Source organism: Echinops telfairi, unplaced genomic scaffold (genome assembly GCF_000313985.2).
Source record: "Echinops telfairi isolate 266 unplaced genomic scaffold, ASM31398v2 ScPeMD7_3533;HRSCAF=4204_0, whole genome shotgun sequence".
NCBI classification, from domain to species: domain Eukaryota; kingdom Metazoa; phylum Chordata; class Mammalia; order Afrosoricida; family Tenrecidae; genus Echinops; species Echinops telfairi.
Window position 1 is genome coordinate 2,077,102 of NW_022107431.1, and position 19,222 is coordinate 2,096,323.

At 56.8% G+C, this 19,222-nt stretch overlaps 1 protein-coding gene across 2 annotated transcripts; it reads left to right on the forward strand.

The window, feature by feature from the left end:
• The first annotated feature begins 1,182 nt into the window (after window positions 1–1,182).
• On the forward strand, window positions 1,183–18,929 carry UNC93A (unc-93 homolog A). Of its 2 annotated transcripts, none has more exons than XM_045294646.1 (9): window positions 1,183–1,235; window positions 2,161–2,298; window positions 10,010–10,191; window positions 11,842–12,071; window positions 12,719–12,853; window positions 14,614–14,825; window positions 16,159–16,294; window positions 16,605–16,736; window positions 18,263–18,929. In XM_045294646.1, the coding sequence occupies exons 2-9, from the start codon at window positions 2,212–2,214 to the stop codon at window positions 18,526–18,528; spliced, it is 1,380 nt and encodes a 459-aa protein (XP_045150581.1). In that variant the 5' UTR covers window positions 1,183–1,235; window positions 2,161–2,211; the 3' UTR covers window positions 18,529–18,929. The 2 variants fall into 2 exon arrangements, with proteins under 2 accessions (XP_045150581.1, XP_004702137.1); XM_004702080.2 differs by lacking the exon at window positions 1,183–1,235 and adding an exon at window positions 1,963–2,026.
• Window positions 18,930–19,222: the final 293 nt, after the last annotated feature.

Here is a 19,222-nt window from a genome sequence, read left to right on the forward strand (position 1 = left end):
AGACCCCACAGAGCCCACTCACACAGATCCCCCCAAAGAGCTCTGTAGGTCGGAGAGGGGAGAGGGGCATTTTCTGCAGATGTTTGTCCTGCTGGCTGTGGTCATGCTGGCTTCCTGTGGCTCCTCCTTCCCCTCTGCTTTCTCCCATTTGCACTCGGAATGTTTTCCTTGGAATGGGAATAGCCGCCCTGGACTTTGGAAGCAGATAGCTCGAATCCTCGGTTTCAGAGGTCGGTACTTAGAGAGGGATTTTGCCCCAGGATAGAGTCCGCCCATCGCCTCACCTGCCCAGATAGGGTGGTTCAGAAGCTGTGACTTGGGGTTCAGAGCTGATGTTGGAGTGGGCTGGGATTTGGGGGAGAATGGGAGAGGCGGATGCGTGATGTCTGAGGGAAGAACTTGACTGCAGGGAGGAGGGAGGTCAATTGGTGGGGCTTTATAGAGTGAATTGTGCCACGCCTCCAGCTGTGTGTTGGAGTCCTAACCCCCAGAGTTATGAATAAGGAGCCCTAGTGCTACAGTGCGTTGCATACATTGGGCTGCTAACCCCAAGATCAGCAGTTCGAGACCTACACCTGGTCTGTGGGAGAAAGGTGAGGCAGTGAGTGTTTTACAGCTGTGGGTACAACCCTGTCGGCTGAAAACAGGACTTCTTTGTCATGATACTCAGACCATATCAGAGGTAGAGTGGATCCTAGCCCCAGTCACCTCTGAGCTAAGAACAAACAGGCAGACACAAACCACATGAAGTTCCACAAGCACCCAGGGGGCCCAGGAACATGGGGGTGGGGCGCAGGGTGGTCCCAACGCTGCGGGAGACCGAGATCCTCCCCAGGCCCAACAGAGAGAGCCTGCCCCTTGGGCCAGTGTTCTGAACTCGGTCTTCCAACTGTGAGAAAACAACCTTCCCTCCTACACAGCCCTCCCCGGTGCCTGCTGTCTTCCCTCAGCCCGGAAGAAGCCGAGGTGGGCGGTTACATGCGTGCGTACCCTATCCCACCTCACATGCTCGTGTGCACAGGGTGCCTCCCTCCTATTAGGGAGGAAAGGGCTCTGAGGCTTCTGCAGGTCTTGTGGTGTCGACAGAGGGAGTGGGGTGAGGGAGCACATTCCCGGCCAGAAGCAGGGCAGTTAACGACAGGGGCACGTGTGACGTGGAAAAGTAGACCAACAGCTTCCAGGGTTTTCTCTGTCCGAAGACCCTAGAGCCCGGGGCAGGTGAATTGCACCAACAGGTGAGAATAGTGCCTCCGAGAGGTAGCTGGCAGACTCCTCCCATCGAGTCAATGCTGGGGCAGGGTGGAACTGCCCTGTGGGTGTCTGAGACCCAACTCTTTACAGGAGGAAAAAGCCCGGTCTTACTCCCAAGGTGCAGCTAGTACTTTCGAACTACTGACCTTGTGACTTGCAGTCCAAAGCATAACCACTCGAGCTTGTGAGACTGAAGGAGGGAGTTCTGGAATCAGCCGTCAAGGGAGGGAAGGCTGGGACGGCAGGAGAAACTCTGGGGAAGGCCTTGTGATACCCCCATGGTGGCGTGGGGTCATGAGACTTCAAAGGGTCAGACCCCCGGCTGTGCAGATAACTTATACTCTGCTACCAACTAGAGGCTGGGATTCAAACCCAACCCGGTCACCGGGGAAGGAGGGCCTAGCAGCCTGCATGGGTAAAACATTAAACTAGCCAGTTTCACTGCGGAAGGCTCCGGGGTGGTGGTGTCAAATTATACAGTCTTGGAGAACCTGAGACTTTGGCCCCTGGACCCTAAGGCCATGTGAACCCCTTTCCGCAGAAGGTGAACTGTGTATCTTGAGGTTGGCAGGCACACGGAGTGCTTTAAGACTAAAGTGCACTCCAGGTTCTGTGCCATTGGCAACTTCTCTGCATGTGTACGGCACCGCCGTACGTGCGTGAGCGTGTATAAAATGCAAAACATGGCAATAAGCACCCGCCCACAAGGAATCGCCAGGCCGGCGAGAGCTCAGGATTTCTTGCCCCATCACCAAGTGGCAACGGGGGCCTGCGGGTGAGGGGTTCATCCAGCGGCCCTCCTGGGTCTGGCGGGCATCCTGGGTGGCAGCGGCAGGAATGACTCAGGCGAGGGGGAGACTGACATTGGGGAACAGTCAGAGAGACGGCTCCTCCTGCCTGTCATTTTAGGGGGCCCCAGAGCTCCTCGGTGGCTGATGCTTGGCCCTTGACCTCGGCACCATGGACCCCAGCCTCAAGAACGTGCTCGTGGTTTCCTTCGGCTTCCTCCTGCTGTTCACCGCCTACGGAGGGCTGCAGAACCTGCAGGTGAGTGCATGCCCTCTATCCCCGCCCGCCCCCCCAATGGCAGGACGGGGAGAGCGTGGCTTCTTTGGATCCAACCCCCCCTCAAGTTTCTCTCCCCTCCAAACAGCCCCTTGGAATAGCAGTGGTCTTCATGTTTGCTCCCCTGCAGCGTCCCAGGCAGCTGTCGGGGGTACAGATAGCTGTGGGCTGGACAGCTACCTGGAAAGTCCATGGTCTAGATGGTCCATGCTCCCAGAAGGTCCCAGCCTGTCACTGGCACACCCTAGGGCAGGTCTGTCACTGCATCCTCGGGGACCCTGAGGCAGAACCAGCCAGCAGCAGCAGCCAATGCTCCAGGAAGGACACACTGCTCCGCCCTGGACCAGGCTCAGGGCTAGAGATGGGAAGTCAGGCTTCCCTGAGGAGGAGAGCTGGGACTACGGCCCTCTCCGAGCTCAGCGACAGATGCACGTTTTCCTCCGGCTTCTCGCTCATCCCGCCTTACCTGAGGTTTTTAGACTGTGAATACAGGGAAGGTCTCTGTTCAACAACCCATAGCTATTTGGACATACTCCAGGCCCGTGAGCAGCCTCGCTCTCAGACAGCGAGCGCTGCAGAGTGGCTGTGGCAGACGTGGTTATGTCCTCCCCCCCTTCTCCCCGTTCCGAAGTCCTTCCTGTTGCTCAGGTGAGTCTCCGCGCTCCTGTCCGTGGAGGTCTTTCTGTCTGTGTCTGGTCATCGTTGTTGGGTTTTTGCTTGCTCGCTTGCTTCCTGCCTGGGTTTTGGTATGGTTTTCTGCGTGTGAATCCAGGACAGGGACATCTGTAGAGGCAGTGGGATTCACGATTGCCCAGGGGCGTGGCGGGGGAAGGGCGGGGATAGGGAGCTGGCAACAGTGGGCACGAGAAGGTGTCCTGAAAAGGATTGGGGTGATGACTGCTCACGCTCTTTAGGACCATCAAAGATTAAATTGTGTGGTACGTGAGCTATGTGCCAATAAAAATGTAGTAACAATGATGGAGATGTGGGGGATGGGCTGCAAGAGCTGAGCTCAGTCCTGTGATAGACACATTCCTGTAATCATGATGATCCACAGGTGGGTGGGTATGGACAGACAAGCTGAACCAGTGTGGGAAGGACAGTGAGACTACGCACGCACACACACACTCACATATGTGCACATCTCAATGTGTGTGTGGGCGTATGTGTATATATACATATACATGTATATGTGTATGTGTGCATATATATGATTGACAGAGGACTGTACCTTAGCATCCTCAATCATTTGAAATCCAAAGGGCAGCATTTGCCGGAGGACAGAGTTCAGATGCCAGGAAAGTTTAAGCACAAACACGGGGAGGAGGTGGGGTGAGTGATGGGCCTTGTGGGGATGTCACGAGAGGGATGCAGCAACGTGTGGGTTTCTGAATGGAGCCTGGCCCTGCTCTGTCAGCCCTTCGCTTCATTCACAGTGAGATGTCACAGAGAAAACAGGACTGCAGAATCTCGGGGGAGCGACTTGAGGGGTTGCTTGCTGCAACTGGCCACAAGTCCCTGAACTCAGAGATGGTGTGTGTCTCAGCTCCCCTCTGCAGAGGGGATTCACCAGACACTTTGTCTCTGTGGGGACCCTGAAAATGGATCTTGGGTTTCCACTGTTACCCATAGCCTTCTGCAAACCGGGTGTTCACACTGTAAGCTCCAATACCACTCCCTCCTTGGATTTATCCTTGGTTATCGACAATCCTTGGATCACACAGGCTGGTGTGCTTCTTCCATGTGGACGCCCACTTAGATGGCTGCTTGCTAGAGATGAGCCTTTAAAATGCCAGACACTGTTCTATCTGACTGCCAGGCACGCAAATGCAGGGAAAGTGCTTGCAGCTGGCCTGCCTCCAAGTGACAGCACAGGTGTCCGGACAAGGTGACTCATCTCGCAGAGAGAGGTGCGTTTGCGATCACCTAGCAAAGATGGGTGCTGTTCCCACTTTGGATGTTCAAATGTCTTCCTTTTAGTGGTCTGAAGTCCACTCAGTTCTAAGGCATGCGTGGACTCAGAGTTGAGTCCCTGCCAACGCACACTGACTCAATATGGCAGATGAGGACTGCCCCCAGGATTTGCAAGGCTGTAAGTCTTTCTGGAAGCAGACCGCCTCATATTTCGCCCATGCACCCATGGTTGGATTTGAAATGCCGGCCTTTTGGTTGGCAGCTCAACGTGGAATCCACTGCACCCCCAGGGCCCTCCGAGAGACCAAGACTGCTGCTGCTAGGCACCATCAAGTTGGTTCTGATCCAACAGGATGAAACACTGCCCCGTCCTGCACCACCCTCACAACTGCTGCTGTGTGTGAGGCCACTGCTGCCGCCCCACGCCTCTCCGTTCCTGTGAAGCTCTCCTCTTTTCTGCGGAACTGCTTTACCCAGCAGGGCGTCCGTTTCCAGGCCTGTGTCCCCAAATTCATGAGACAAAGCCTCGTTGAGCCAGTTTTGAGGGCTTGCTTGCTTGTTACATCGAGTTGTAATCCCACATTGAAGGCTTCAATCCTTGATCTGCATCAGCAAGCCCCTCAGGCCCGCCTCACTGTCTGCAAGCACGGTTGGGTCACCTCCGTCTCACAGGTGGTTAATACTCCTTCCTCCAATCCTGATGCTAAATTCTTCTTCAAACAGTCCAGCTTCTTGGATTATCTGCTCAGCACACCGACTGAACAAGTATGGTGAGAGGAGACAGCTCTGACGCACACCTTTGCTGATTTTAAATCATGCAGTATTCCTCTGTTCTGTTAGCAGAGCTGCCTCTTGATCCATTCACAGGATCCAGATGAGCACAGTGACGTGTTCTGGAATTCCCACTCTTCTTAACATTTGTTGTGACCCACAAAGTCAAATGCCCAGGCATAGCCAATCGAACACAGCCAAGACCTCTTTCTGTCCTCTTCTGCTTTCAGCCACCATCCATCTGACATCAGCAATGATAGCCCTTGTTCCACGTCTGTGTTAGTCCAGGTAGACTAGAGTAACAAATCCAGAGTCACTAATATGTGGGTAAGAGAGAAATTTATATCAAAGTATACTTTTATATTAAGAAAACATCCCAGCCCAATCCAGATCAAGACCGTAAGTCTGATATTAACCCATATGCCTGATACGAGTCTGTAAATTCTTCTTCAGAATCACACAGCAATGCAATAATGCTGAATGCAGGAAGATCACAGGCCAGTGGGTGGAAAGTCTTATGGATCCAGTGGCGGTGGAAGCATCTCCACGCTAGTGTGGGTCTGCAAGTGGATCCTCCAGCTCCAGGGTCCTGGTTGCCATCAATATAGCTCCATGTGTCTTGTCAGCAGCAGCGAGTGTCTCTGTGTCCCACCTCCAGCGAGCTATTTATCTCCGTATTGCCTCCAAATGAAGTCATCAGGCTGCGACCTGATTGACAGGCTAGACCCCACTCCTTCGCAATTGAGAAGAGATTATGTGACTGCCACAATGTCCTCTTCGGGATGTGACTGGAAATTCTGGCAGCTCCTCGTCTGTGTTCTGCCGTAATTTCTGTGGGATGATCTTTAGCAAACTTTCACCTGCGTGTGACATTAGTGATAATGCTCCCGTAAGCTGAGCATTCTGTTCGATCACCTTTCTTTGGAATGGGTGCCAATACGGATCTCTTCCAGTTGATTGGCCAGATTTCTTCTCAATTTCTAAATTTCCTAAGTAGATGAGTGAGTGCTTCCAGGGCTTCACCAGCTCATGTGCACACTTGACTTGGTAGTCTATCAATTCCCCGAGCCTGGTTTGAGGCTCTTTCCTTCAGGACCGCTAGGGCTTCTTCCTTCAGTACCTCTGGTTTGTGATCATACGCTGCCTTCTGAAATGGTGGAATGTTGACGCATTTTTTTTGGTACCGTGTCTCTGTTTATCCCTCCATCTTCTGTTGAAGCCTCCTGCATCATTCAATATTTTGCCCATAGAATCTTATAACATTGCAACTTAATTTGAGGCTTGAACTTTTCTTCAGTTCTTTCAGCACAAGATCTGCTGAGCGAGCTCTTCCTTTCTGGGTTTCTGACTCCAGGTCTTTGCACGTTTCACTGCAATACTTTGTCTTCTTGAGCTGCCCTTTGAAATGTTCTAGTCAGCTCTTCGCTATCGCCATTTCTCCCATGTGCTTTGGCTACGCACCATTCGAGAGCACGTTTCAGAGTCTCTTCTGACACCCACTTGGGCCCTTTCTTTCTTGTCTCTATCCTGTAGGGTGCTCTTGATGTTGTTCCATAGCTCAACGGGTCTTCTGTCATTCAGGTTCAATGCACCAAAGCAGGTCTTGAGGCGGTCTTGAAATTCAGGGGGCATAGACTCAAGGTGTATTTGGCTCTTGTGGACTTGCTTTAATTCAATTTCACCTGGAACGTACATATGAGCAATTGCTGGTCTGTTCCACAGCCGGCCTCTGGTCTTGCGTTGGCTGCTTATCTTCAGCTTCTCCATCGTCTCTTCCCGCAGACGGAGTGGATTTATGTGTATCCATCCTGAGCACTCCATGTGTACAGTTGCCATTTGTGTTGTAGAAAAGATGTGTATGTGATGAAGAAGTTGTTAGTCTTGCAAAATTCTATCATGTAAACTCCACCTTTGTTTCTATCACCAAGGCTGTATTTTCCAAACTATTGTTCCTTCTTCTTTGTTTCCAACCTTTGCATCCCCATGGCTAGTAAGGATCAATACATTGTCATTGCATGTTTGTTCAGTTTCAGACCAAAGTAGTTGATAGAATTCAATTTTTTTCATCACTACCTTCAGTGGTGTGTGGATAAATTTGAATAGTTTTCGTTACTGGATTTCCTTGTATGTTTATTGATATTATCTAATCCCAGAGAGTGTTGTACTTCAAGATAGATATCGGAATATATTTTTTGGCAATGAATATGAAGCAAGTTCTCCTGATTTAGTCATTCCCACCACAGTCAACCATATGACTGACTCAAATTGGCCAATACCAGCTTATTTCAGCTCACGAATGTCTAGAATGTTGATCTTTATGTGTCCCATTTTATTTTTGATGACTTCCAATTTTCCTAGTCATACTTTGTACATTCCAAACCCCAATTATTAATAGATGTTTGCAGTGGTTTCCTCTCATTTGGAGTCATGCATACGAAGGTAAAGGCTTGCTCCATCCACATCATTACGGTCGACCACATGGGAGGAGTCATCTCCTTCTCCATATGTTGACTGTCTTCTGACCCGAGGGGCTCATCTCTGACAATGTTCTGTTCCTGTTCCTGAGATTTCAGGGTCTGACAATGTTTTGCTGCTATCTGTGTTTTTCTTTTTTTAAACATTTTATTAGGGGCTCATACAACTGTTACCCCAATCCATACACACATCAATTGTGTAAAGCACATTTGTACATCGTTTCTCAAAACAGCTATCTGTGTTTTTCAGCAGGTTGTTCTTCAGACGTGGGTAGTCTTCGTAGGCTGTTCTGACTCTGGAAGCTCTGCTGAGGCCTGTTCACGTTGGGTGACAGTGCTGGTGTTGGAAATCCCAGTGAGCAGCTTCCACACCCCAGCCACACACAAGCCACCACAGTGCACGACACACGGGCAGACAAGGGACTTTCGAGTTTTTCCCTTTGCTGCAGCGTAGGGAGTAGAAAAGAATTTGAATCATGGTTTTCAGGGCAGAGAAATGCTGCGGCATTTCCATCAGCAAACTGAGAAGGGAGCCCATCGACACATGCTCATGTGAATATATATTTTTAAAAGCTGAGCCACCTCTCTCCCGCCATACCCCCGAGCACAGAGCTATAAGCAGGCACTCCCAGGTAACCCCGACTCTAGAGCATGGTGATCAGTTTCCATTTCCCACCAGACTCCAGAGTTTTGAGCCCACTCTCCATTCTTGCTTTCGGTGTTAATTAAGCAGCACAAATTGTGTTGCGGAGCGGGGCTCGCGTTGAAGCAGCGCCCTCCCGTGCCTTCACGCGGGCTGTCCTCCAGCTGCCTGACACGGAGGGAAACCACGTGCCTGTAGGGTCAGCAGTTCTCTGATAAGCCGAGAGAGCTCAGCTCCACGCACAAGTGTCCCAGGGGGCCCTTGATGACAGGGGGACCCCTTGACCTGTGTCTGGAGAATGGGTGCTGTGTGGGAGGAGAGGTGAGCATGGACAGAGGTGAGGGGCTGCGGTGTCTTCTTGGAGAAGGTGTGAGGTGCAGAGCCAGGAATGAGGGGGGCCAGGCTGAGTGAGAATCCATGCAGGGGAGATTGCCCTTGACCCAGGGGATGGGGAATGATGGTAGAAAAAGAAGGGATGCTTTAGGGTGTGGGATCCAGAACTGTTGTGCTGTGTCTCCTGGCAGGAAGGGGTTTAATGGTCTGGGCACTGGGAGTGTGGCCGTGGGGTCTCCTGGGCACGCGTGGAGGTCTTTCTGACCATTACCGAGCTCTGTGGCCGGGGCCTTTCTCCATCTTTAATGTGAGGTGTGGTGCCCCCACTGTCTTCGCCATCTCCCCAGTCTCTCCATGCCTCCAAGCTGCCTCTTCTTACAAGGACACCGGCCATCTCAGAGTAGGCCCTGCTGATGGCCCTCGGCAGGACCTGGTGGGCAGTGGGTAACCGCAGCCATTCTGAGTCAGATAGGCCAGTCTGTCTGCGCCCACACCAGTCACAGCCCTGGAAGCACCATGAGGCAGAATGGAGTCTCAGGCAGATGGGCTTTGGTTAATGGACAGCTGGGTGGCACAAAGAGTTAACATGCTGGACTTCTACCTGAAGGGGTGGCAGCTTGACCTCCGCTCCCCTCATGGCCACCTGGAGACGGGCCTGGTGGCTTCTTCAGAAGACGCCAGCCTCAAGGACCCTGTGGAGCAATTTGCTCCACGCTCAGGGCAGCCACAGGTGGGAACCGACGTGTGGGCAACAGCTCGGCTCTGCGAGGACAGTGCCTGAGAAGGCTGCTATGCTGGTGTCCGGCCCCTTGCTGACCTGCCAGGGCGGCTCTCTCAGACGGGGTCCACGCCCCCTTGGGAGGGGACCCTGTGGCAGCCACTTCTGCTTCCCTGGCGTGTGACTGACGTGTCCTGGAGCACATGCATGGGGTGGGGGAGTGGGGGGTGTCTAAGCTGGGCATGTGCGATCATGAGACAAGAAGAGATGGAAGGAACTGCTGGGTTCAGGCCTGGGGGTCATTCTCCTCCTCCTCTTCCTCCTCCTCTTCCTCCTCCTCTTCCCCCCACCCCCAGACTCTCACTCTCCCAGAGGCATCTGGGAAAACCATGGCTTCCTCCTCATTTCAGCGCCCTCACCCACCCCTGTCACCGTGAAGACAGATTCCTCTGGAAGCCAGAGGCCACCCTGCTCGCTGGGCCAGCCCCCAAGCGCACCCCCCCCCCAACATGAGCACCCCTGAAATGTAGAAAGGGCTCTCATGAGCACTTGCCTAAACCGGTCCTGGGGCCATGGAGGCGAGGCCTGGCGACTAAGACTACAGCCCACGGAGCCGTGCCGCATGGGCCACCCACGAGCGGAAGGAGGCTCCACAGCAGTGGGTCCACGAGGCTCAGAGCTTACATTCTGTGTCCTCGTCACACCTGTCACGAGGCGTTGGGGCACGGAGGTGGCTGGGAGCGAGCCCGTGGCTGGTGGCTTTGGCACATGGAGGTGACTGGCCCCTCCTGTGGCTGGTGGGAGGGGGGGATGCCCTCTGACTGGCTATTGTCTCCACAGAGCAGCCTCAACAGTGAGGAGGGCTTGGGGGTCACGGCCCTCAGCACCCTCTATGGCTCCATCCTGCTGTCCTCCATGCTCCTGCCCCCCGTGCTCATCAAGAGGTTCGGCTGCAAGTGGACCATCGTGGGGTCCATGTGCTGCTACGTGGCCTTCTCCCTGGGCAACTTCAAAGCGAGCTGGTAAACCCGCCCGCCCGCTACCCCGCAGTCCAGACACCTCGCTCCAGGGGCCTCTGTGTGCCCAAGGGCAGCTCTCCAGCCCTGGGCACTGTCCCCACTCAAAGGGAGGCCTGGTGGGGCGGTGGGATAGCGTGCAGCCGCCAACCTAGAGGCTGGCAGCTCAGACCCCACAGCCGCTCCTGGGGAGAGAGAGGCCTCTGCTCCATGAGGTCAGCCGCCCGGGAGCCTGGGTTGGCCCTGAGCCTGGGCCCACTCTCCGGAGGGGCCTGGGTTTACTTTCCTGTTTCAGGGCCTGTTGTCCCCATTTCTGCAGCAGGGCACCGCGTTGCCTGCCTTCCTTCCAGTTCTGAGGACGACTTCCCCAGAGCAGGCTGGCTCCGATGAGTCCTGCCGGTGCCGCAGTTAGGCGTCTGGCTGCTAACCAGGAGGCCTGTGGCTGGAGCCTACCTGCTCTGGAGCCCACCTGCTCTGGATGCCCACCTGCTCTGGATGCCCACCTGCTCTGGATGGGAAAAGGCGGCGGCGGCGGTCTGCTTCAGCAGACAGCAGTGTAGGCAGGCCTTCTGGGCTGCCCTGCATGAGATTCCCACTTGATGTCAACTTGAAAGAGTCTTGGCTAAGACTCCCCTGGCCACACCCAGGGTTGGCAGTTCAAACCCACCAGCTGCTCTGCAGGAGAAAGATGAGGCTTTCTGGTCTCCTAACGCCTCCGAATCCCACAGAGGCCGTTCTGTCCTGCACTTCAGGGTTTCTGCAAGTGCGAATCAACCCCAACTCAGTTCGTATAGTTTTGCCTTTTAATCTTGAATCCAAGATGCCACCGTGGTGCAGACGTTAAGCACTGGGCAGTGTCAGCCTGGGCTGACAAGAGAAATCCAATGACACTCATCTCTGTATAAGAAAGAACTTTATATAAAGAAATAAGTATACATCCAGAAGGCGTCCCAGCCTGCGATACTAGCCCCCACGTCCCTCTTCAGACTCACACATGCAGCAATGCCGAGTGCAGGGAGGGCAGAGGCCAGGAGACCCAAGGTCTGTGGGAAATGGCTGGGCTGTGGCAGCTCTCAGGGCAGCCAGCCAGCAAGCAAGAGAAGCAGGAGAGAGAGAGAGAGAGAGAGAGAGAGAGAGAGAGAGAGCCACATCCCCCCAAGGACACAGAATCAGGCTGTGCCCTGAGTGACGGGTTTGACTCCGCCCCTAGCCAGGAGTGTCGACTTGACCTAAAATCATGACTACCACAGGTGGCTAAAGGAAAGCCAGGGATTGAACCCACCAGCCACTTTGAGGGGCTAGAGGCTCATCCAGAGGGCCGTCTGGAAACCCTGAAGGGCAGGTGCGTGTGGTCAGGCTGCAGCGGCCAGTTGAGATGCAAGCAACCCAGGCACCAGAGAAGGAAACACTGGCCGGTCCTTTGCCACCCTCACCGCAGCCACCATGTCAAAGGCCATTGTCACACGGCCTACAGGGCACTTGGGGTCGGAGTCCACTTGATGGCAATGGTCATGGGGGCCACTTGGGATGCTCAGTGGCACCTGCATCAGGCCTGGGCTTCCTCCACCCAGCCCCACCCCCCCACCTCCATGCACGGCTGGATGGTTGGCGAGGTGGCCTGCTTTTGAGAGAGTGTGTCCCTGCCTCTCTCTCCAGGTACACTCTGATCCCCACCTCCATCCTGCTGGGGTTGGGGGGCGCCCCGCTCTGGTCTTCCCAGTGCACCTACATTACCATTTTGGGGACCATCAATGCCGAGAAGACAGGGCGGGCCAGCAAGGACGTGGTCAACCAGTACTTCGGCATCTTCTTTCTCATCTTCCAGTCGTCCGGCGTCTGGGGCAACTTGATCTCCTCTCTGGTGTTTGGCCAGACCGCCACTCCAGGTGAAGGGCCCAGGGCGGGAGCAAGGGCCGGGCTGTGGGCAGGCATAGGCCTGGCCCTCATGCTGCTGGCTCCTGGGTGGTGGGAACTGTCCACCTGCTGGCCTTGCAGCCAACACGTGGGTGTTGACCCCTGCAGGGCACCATGCTCTCCTCTGCAGAGGCTCTGCCCTGCTGCCCACGGACACTCTCCCAAGGCCCACATCGCAATCCTGGGGCAGCTGAGCCCAGACCCTGTTGAGCACCAGCATGACCTGGGAGCACTTTTTTTTTAACTTGTGTTTTTGATGGCCAAGTTCAGTTTTGTCAGGAAAAGGGGCCCATTACCTGCACTTGTTCCCAGAGCCTTCTTCTTTGAGTGTCTGCAAAAAAGAATAGCAGCTTCTACCCCCCATCCCCAGAGTCCGACCTCCCTCACCTGGCCCTCCCCTCACCTGACTCTGTCTGTGAGCACCTGGCCCTCCTCTTACCTGTCCCTCTGTCCCTGAGCACCTGACCCTTCCCTCACTTAAACATCCCCAAGTGTCTTCCCCACACCTGTCCCTCCATCCCCGTGCACCTGTCCCCTGCCTTACCTGCCCACCACTCCCCCTGGCACCGGCCTCACCGTGTGCTCTGTCCCTCCCATCCGCCCCCCGCTCCCGCCCCAGAGTCCATCCCCGAGGAGCAGCTCCCGTCCTGCGGGGCCAGTGATTGCCCGACGGGCGGTGTGTCCAACAGCAGTGGCAACAGCACCCAGCGCCCGGCCGAGAACCTGGTCTACACTCTGGTGGGCATCTACACAGGTGTGTGCGCTCAGGGGCCCTGGCCGAGCAGACTCTGTGCCTCCCAGGCACAAGCTCCTCGCCAAGCCGGGTCTCCGAGTCCTAAGTGGCTGAACCCAGAGCCACCAACAGCGAGAGGGGGGTTCGAGGCCACTGGGGAGAGCCTGGGAGGAAGGCCGGCGACCCGTCATCTTCTACGCAGATCCGGTCTGTCTGCCTTTGCAGGGTTCTTTTGTTTGTAATCTGCACAACCCTGGCTTTCTACGATCACGGGGGCTCTGCTCTTCCTCAGCAAGGGCTTCAAGCCCCCCTCATGCTCAGCAAGGGAGGCTGAGCCATCTGCATGTGGGAGTGGTTTGTAAGCCACCCTCCAGTCCTGACGTCACACTCTGCTTCAGACAGTCCAGCTTCCCCGATGATTTGCTCAGCATGCAGATGGACACTCTTCTTGGTGTTAAACCATGCTGTCCGTCCTGTTCTGTCCAAACGGTTGTCTCTTGGCCTACGCACAGGAGCCGCCTGTCCTGAAAAGTCCCGTTCTTCCCAGTGCTGTCCGTAGTTGGATATGCTGCACACAGTCGAAAGCCTTTGCTTAGTCAGCAAAACACAGGACGCCTCCATCGGCTGGAAGCTGAGAGGCTCAGGTTGGACGGCACCCCCGTGCTTGTGTCAGAGCCCAGGACTGCAGCCCCCATCTGCCCATTCACCCAGGGCCTTCCTCTTGCCCACTGCCCTTCCCCATTAGCAAGCATGGCATCCTTCTCCAGGGACTGGCCTCTCCTGACAACAAGGTGTGTGAGACAAAGTCTCACTGTCCTCGCCTCTCAGAAGCGCGCATGCCTTACTACTTCTGAGACAGATCAGTTTGTCCTCTGGCAGTCCGTTCTCCTCCAGCACCGTCACTCAGATGCCTCCATTCTTCTGTGGGCCTCCTTGTTCAAGTCCAACACATCTGGGATCTCCCACGGCAATGCAGATGAAGCCATTGCAAAGACCGTGGTGTGGGTCAGGTGGAACTTAGTCTTCAGAGCAAGCTCCTTGCATTTCACATCTTTAGAGAGGTCTTGTGTGGCAGAGTGGCCAGTGCAGTGGGTCTCATGACTGTGGCTTCCATGGAGGTGGTCTGTGGGTCCAGGATCGGAGGGTGGGTCTGTGCTTCCAGTAGAAGTGCTTCATCTCAGCTGGGCCCACAGGCAGCCCTCGCTCTGATCCTCACGGTCAGCCATGCAGTCTTTGGCCAAGGGCCTGCTCAACACAGATACGGTCTCTGTAGATGCTAAGTGCCCATGGACAAGTCTTTCCAGCCTCAATGTCCACCGAAGGCTTTGGCTCTAGCCCCAGGGTCAGCAGACCCAGCTCCCTAATTAAGTGTCTGGAGGTACATCCTCTGCAAGTGAGCACCCTCCACCAAAGCCCCCAGCTTGACGCACCGCTCCACAGACGGAGGCCCACCACTCGCTTCATCTGGAGCTCTGGCCCTTGGCTCCACTGCTGTCAGGGCTCCTGGGTTGTGCAGGGACCACAGGGCCCAGAGGACATGCTCCGCCCCGGCTCTTCACTCTACATGGTGAAGGGTTAGGGAGAGAGAAGCCCAGGTGGCAGTGATAGACACGAAGGTGGCCGGCTGGTGGAAATACCTGAAGGACCAGGTGCCTCCAGGGTCTGACGTCTGACAGGTTTCCCAAACAGGATGGCGGCTTCGTGGCAGACGGGGAAGCTGCAGCCAGGCGCTGGCAGCAGGGTCCTCCCCAGCCACACAGTGGCCCCCTCCATCCCCGCAGGATGCGGCGTGCTGGCAGTCTTGCTGATAGCGATATTTCTGGAACCCACAAAAAATCTCCAGCAGAGAAGGGAGGAGGATCAGAAAACGTCCCTCTTGTCCAACGTACTGTCCACGTTCAAGCTGCTCAGAGACAAGCGGCTGTGTCTGCTGGTTCTGCTGCCCCTGTACAGCGGCTTCGAGCAGGCCTTCCTGTCCGGCGACTACACCAAGGTAGGGGGGGCCCAGACAGCAGGGGACCGGTGGGTGGCACACGTTCTGCGTGTGACTGAGAAGCAGGCCCTGCGAGGCCCTGGTCAAGGTCATGGTTCTGGCCATCAGCTACTTCCCAGGAATGGCCAGCTCCCTCGGGCTTTATCTCGAGAACAAACGCCGCACACACCTGTTGCCATTTCTTCAGGAGAAGCCCCCAGGCTGACTGGCAGGCCTGCTGGGTCCGCACACATGGCACGGAGCCTCCCTTTCACTGCAAGGGGCACCTCCAAGTCCCTGGGGCACTGGCTCCCCTGAGGCTGCAAGCTACCAAGCGCCCTGGTGCACACAGAATGGACACGGAGGCCCTTGAGACTGACCCCTCACAGGGCCCTCTTCCTCCTCCTGGCCTGAAGAGGACACCAGGCACCCCAAATACCGTTTGCCTGATTAGACTTGGTGTGCTGGCCACCCCACCCCCCCAGTGGGACCTGCTCCATGGGGCTGGGAGAGGACCTGGACTCACTGCAGGGTGACCTCCTCTGCTGAGACCCCTGCCCCCTGGACTCCAGGGAGGGATGCCCCACTGGTGGCCCTTGCCCCACAGCCTATCTCCTCTTTGCAGGAGAGTGGTGGGTCCCTCTTCCAGAAAGGATGGGGGAGCAGGAAGAGTCCGGCAAGGGTGCACTTGGTTGCTGTGCCCCATGTCCCATCCCTGGAGGGCTAGCCCACCCCATCCCACCCCATCTTTCTTCTCTCTACCCCAGCAGTCCCTTCCCCTCAGGAAGGCTGGGAACAAAATAGAAAGGGGGGGGTGCATTGGGTTTGATGATGGGTACCTATCATGCATTTGGGGTGCACGGGCCAACACAGCATCTGAGGAGAGCATGACTCCACCCCATGGTGTTTTAGTTCCATTTAAGCCCCCTGCCCTCGGGGTGCAGAGGGGGCTCAGGTCCCCCCCCCCCAGTGTCATCCATCCTCACTTGCTGTCCCAGCCAGACCTGGGCAGGGGCCCATGCATACCCCAGGTCTAGGTTGTCCAGCCATGAGATGAAGCTGTCCATCGAGGGTCCCTACACACACCCCTGGCCAGAACATCCGGAGTGGCCGAGACCAGCCCAGCCGCTGTGAAAAGTGGCAGGGGCAGGGCAGAGGGCAAAGACACATGGGAGGAAGTGTGTCCAGACCAGAGTCCCAACTGGACCATCTCAGAAAGACCAGCCTTGCTCACATGCCCTGGGCACCAGAGGGCCCAGCGGGTGTGTTGGCTGCTACCTGGTAGACACGGTCCCCTGGGAACCAGAACCCCTGTTCCCGGGACCCACCCCTCAAACCTGCGCCTGCCCCACAGTCCTACGTCACCTGCGCCCTGGGCATCCACTTCGTGGGCTACGTGATGATCTGCTTCGCGGCCACTGACTCGCTCTGCTCCCTGCTGTATGGGAAGCTGTCCCAGTACACGGGCCGCATCGCCATCTATGCCCTGGGTAGGTGTGTTGAGGTCCCAGTCTGTCACGCTGACACCCTCCCCTCCCAGTCCCCATTCCTAGCTTGGGGACAACCGCCCACTCCAGGGGGTCTCTGGTGGTGCAGCCTCTGTGCAGCCCAGCTGTGTGTGCAAATGGACTTGGGAAGGGCACCCCCAATTTAAGGGAATCGCTTCACCGGGGGCTGCTCACCTGCCTGCAGTCCCCGCTGAACCCATAGGCTCGCTCAGCCACCTCTGTCCCCGTCTCCACGGTGGTGGACACTCACTGAGCTGTGGCCCATGCATCCACTCACAGCCCTTCCCCGCAGGTGCGCTGACCCACCTGGGCTGCATCACGGCCCTGCTGCTGTGGAAGCCACGTCCGGAGCAGCTGCCGGTGTTCTTCGTCTTCTCCGCCCTCTGGGGGGTGTCGGACGCTGTGTGGCAGACCCAGAACAACAGTGAGTCAGGCGGCACACCGCCCGCCTTGGTTACTGCGGGCCTGGGCAGAGAAGCAGGAGGGGGGCTTTGTGACAGGGCCAGCCAGTCCCTAAGGAAGGGGACATCGTCTACCCAGGGCCTGAGGAAGCAGCCAGGGACCCAAGACAGACTGGTCATGAGGGGACGCCAAGGTCTCAAGCCAGGCCGGTGGGGCTGGACAGGGGGACAGCCAAGCACTGCCCCCCATGCCAGGTCTGAGACCGCCACTGCGTGGTCACTCAGACCCTGATGTCACAGGGGTGGCCGGCTCCTCCAGGCAGCGTCCCCTGGCCACAGGCCTGCACTGCTTCCTGAGGGCCACCCTTGACTGTCGCCGTCCATACCACAAGCCGCACAGGGCTCCATCAGGACTAGGGACATAGACGAGTCACGCTCAGGCTGCAGCTGGGAGCCCCGGGGAACTGCCAGCCCACGGGCCTCTGCGGGAAGAGGAGTCATCAGGGGGTGCCCCCACCTGAGTGATCAGGAGCAGCTCCTGCAGGGCTGAGATGTCATCAGACCCTGGGTGTGCACCTGGCCATGGGCAGGCTGCAGGTGGGTGGCGAGTCAAGGATATGCAGCCGCTGCCTCCAACCAGATGCAGCAAGCTCCTCTGGGGATCTTGGGGGGCTCTGGTGGTGCAGTCACTTAGGCATAGGGGTGCTAACTGCAAAGTCAGCAGTTTGAAATTACCAGCCACTCCTCAGGAGAAAGGGTGACAGTCTCAGAATGGTCCCCACTCGCCCCGGGGCGGTTATATCCTGTCTACACCGTGGCTGTAACCACAGGCTCAGACACAGGGACAACTGGGAGGCTGGTGCAGGGCCAGGCAGTGCTTCCTTCTGTTGTGCACGAGGGTCGCGGTGGGTAGGGATGGACTCAGGGACATGTCATGACAACAACAATGGGGTCCTGTATTTGTAGGCACTGGGTGGCCCTGCGTGAGGGAGAGGGACCAGCGCTGGGCCCCATGGGGCAGTCCTGCCCCACCTGCAGGGTCTCTGAATCCCATGGGGGAAGTTCTTCCCTGCCCTGCAGGGTCTCTGAATCCCATGGGGCAGTTAGCCCCTGCCCTGCAGGTTCCTGCTGAGTCTGCATGGACTCACTGGTCTTGGGTTTGGATTTGAGCCATGAGGAGCCTTGTTCGTCCCTCCCTGGACCCCCAAGAATCCTTGTGGTCGCTCTACCGGGTCTTCACCGGCCAGGGCTTCTGTGAGGCAAAGGCTTAGTCAAAAGCAACCAGCACCCACCCACCCACACCTGCTGCCCCACGTGTGTACTTGGCCTCACAGAGACCCCTCCAGGGTTACCGAGGCTGCTGGGCTTCTTGGGAACGGACCGCCTCCCCGCTCCCTCCTCTGGGGCGGGCGGCCTTGTGGGAGGCGGGTGTGCACGTAGGAGGGGCCTGTGGTGACAGTTTAGCAAGGCAAGGGCCTTCTGGGCATGAGGGCAAGGAGGCTTGGTGACATCGCTGGGCAGGACCTCTCACCTGGCCCCTCCTCCACAGCTCTGTTCGGCATGCTGTTTGAGAAGAACAAGGAGGCGGCCTTTGCCAACTACCGCCTGTGGGAAGCCCTGGGCTTCGTGGTGGCCTTCGGCTACAGCACGTACCTGTGTGTCCACGTCAAGCTCTACATCCTCCTCGGGGTCCTGGCTGTGGCCATGGCAGCCTACGGCGCCGTCGAGGCCATGGAAGCCAGGCCCCAGGCCCAGCCTCTCACCATGCAGGAGATGGACCCTGCCCCGGACAAGGGGCCCCAGACACACATGTGACCCCGGTTGTTCTCAGAAAGTGTCCCCACAAGGGGTCCCTGGAGGCCCCTCAAGGGGCATGGGTATGCTTACGGGGATCCCAGCAAGCCCTGCGGCCGTGCTAAAACATGCTCTCCTCTCCGCCTCCACTCCATGCACCCCGGGAGCTGGGCTCCAGAGCAAGGGCCGGGTGGGGGCAGCTGCATGGGACGCAGAAGGATACCCGGGGGCTGTACGTGCTCTTGCCACTGTTCTGAAGCCGGGAAACACTGGCTCAAATGTCTAAGCCTACCTGCCAGTCCTGTAGGCGGGAAAAATGGGTCGCCTCCCTCCACAGAGGGGCAGGGACACAGCTGGGGCCAGCAGCCCCACTTCCTGAAAGGTGTCCGACACAAGTCTCTAAATAAATGCAGTCACACGGAGCACGTGTCCCTGTCCAGGGTGTTTGTTCTCAGGCTTCACCTGGGCGTGTGCACACACACACACACACACACACACACACACACACACACACACGAAGCAGGGCTGGGGAGCACTGGGGCCCTGGCCACAATGGCTGGTCTTTCCCCACCCCAAACCAGGTCTTCAGCCCTTCCTGCACACCCAGCTCTCCCCACACCAGCCCATCTTGGGGAGCCCAGGCTCCAGCCCCTCACGTGTCTGAAAGTGCAGTCAGTGCTGGGCAGGGTGGCCCCCCGTCAGCCCTGCCATCCCT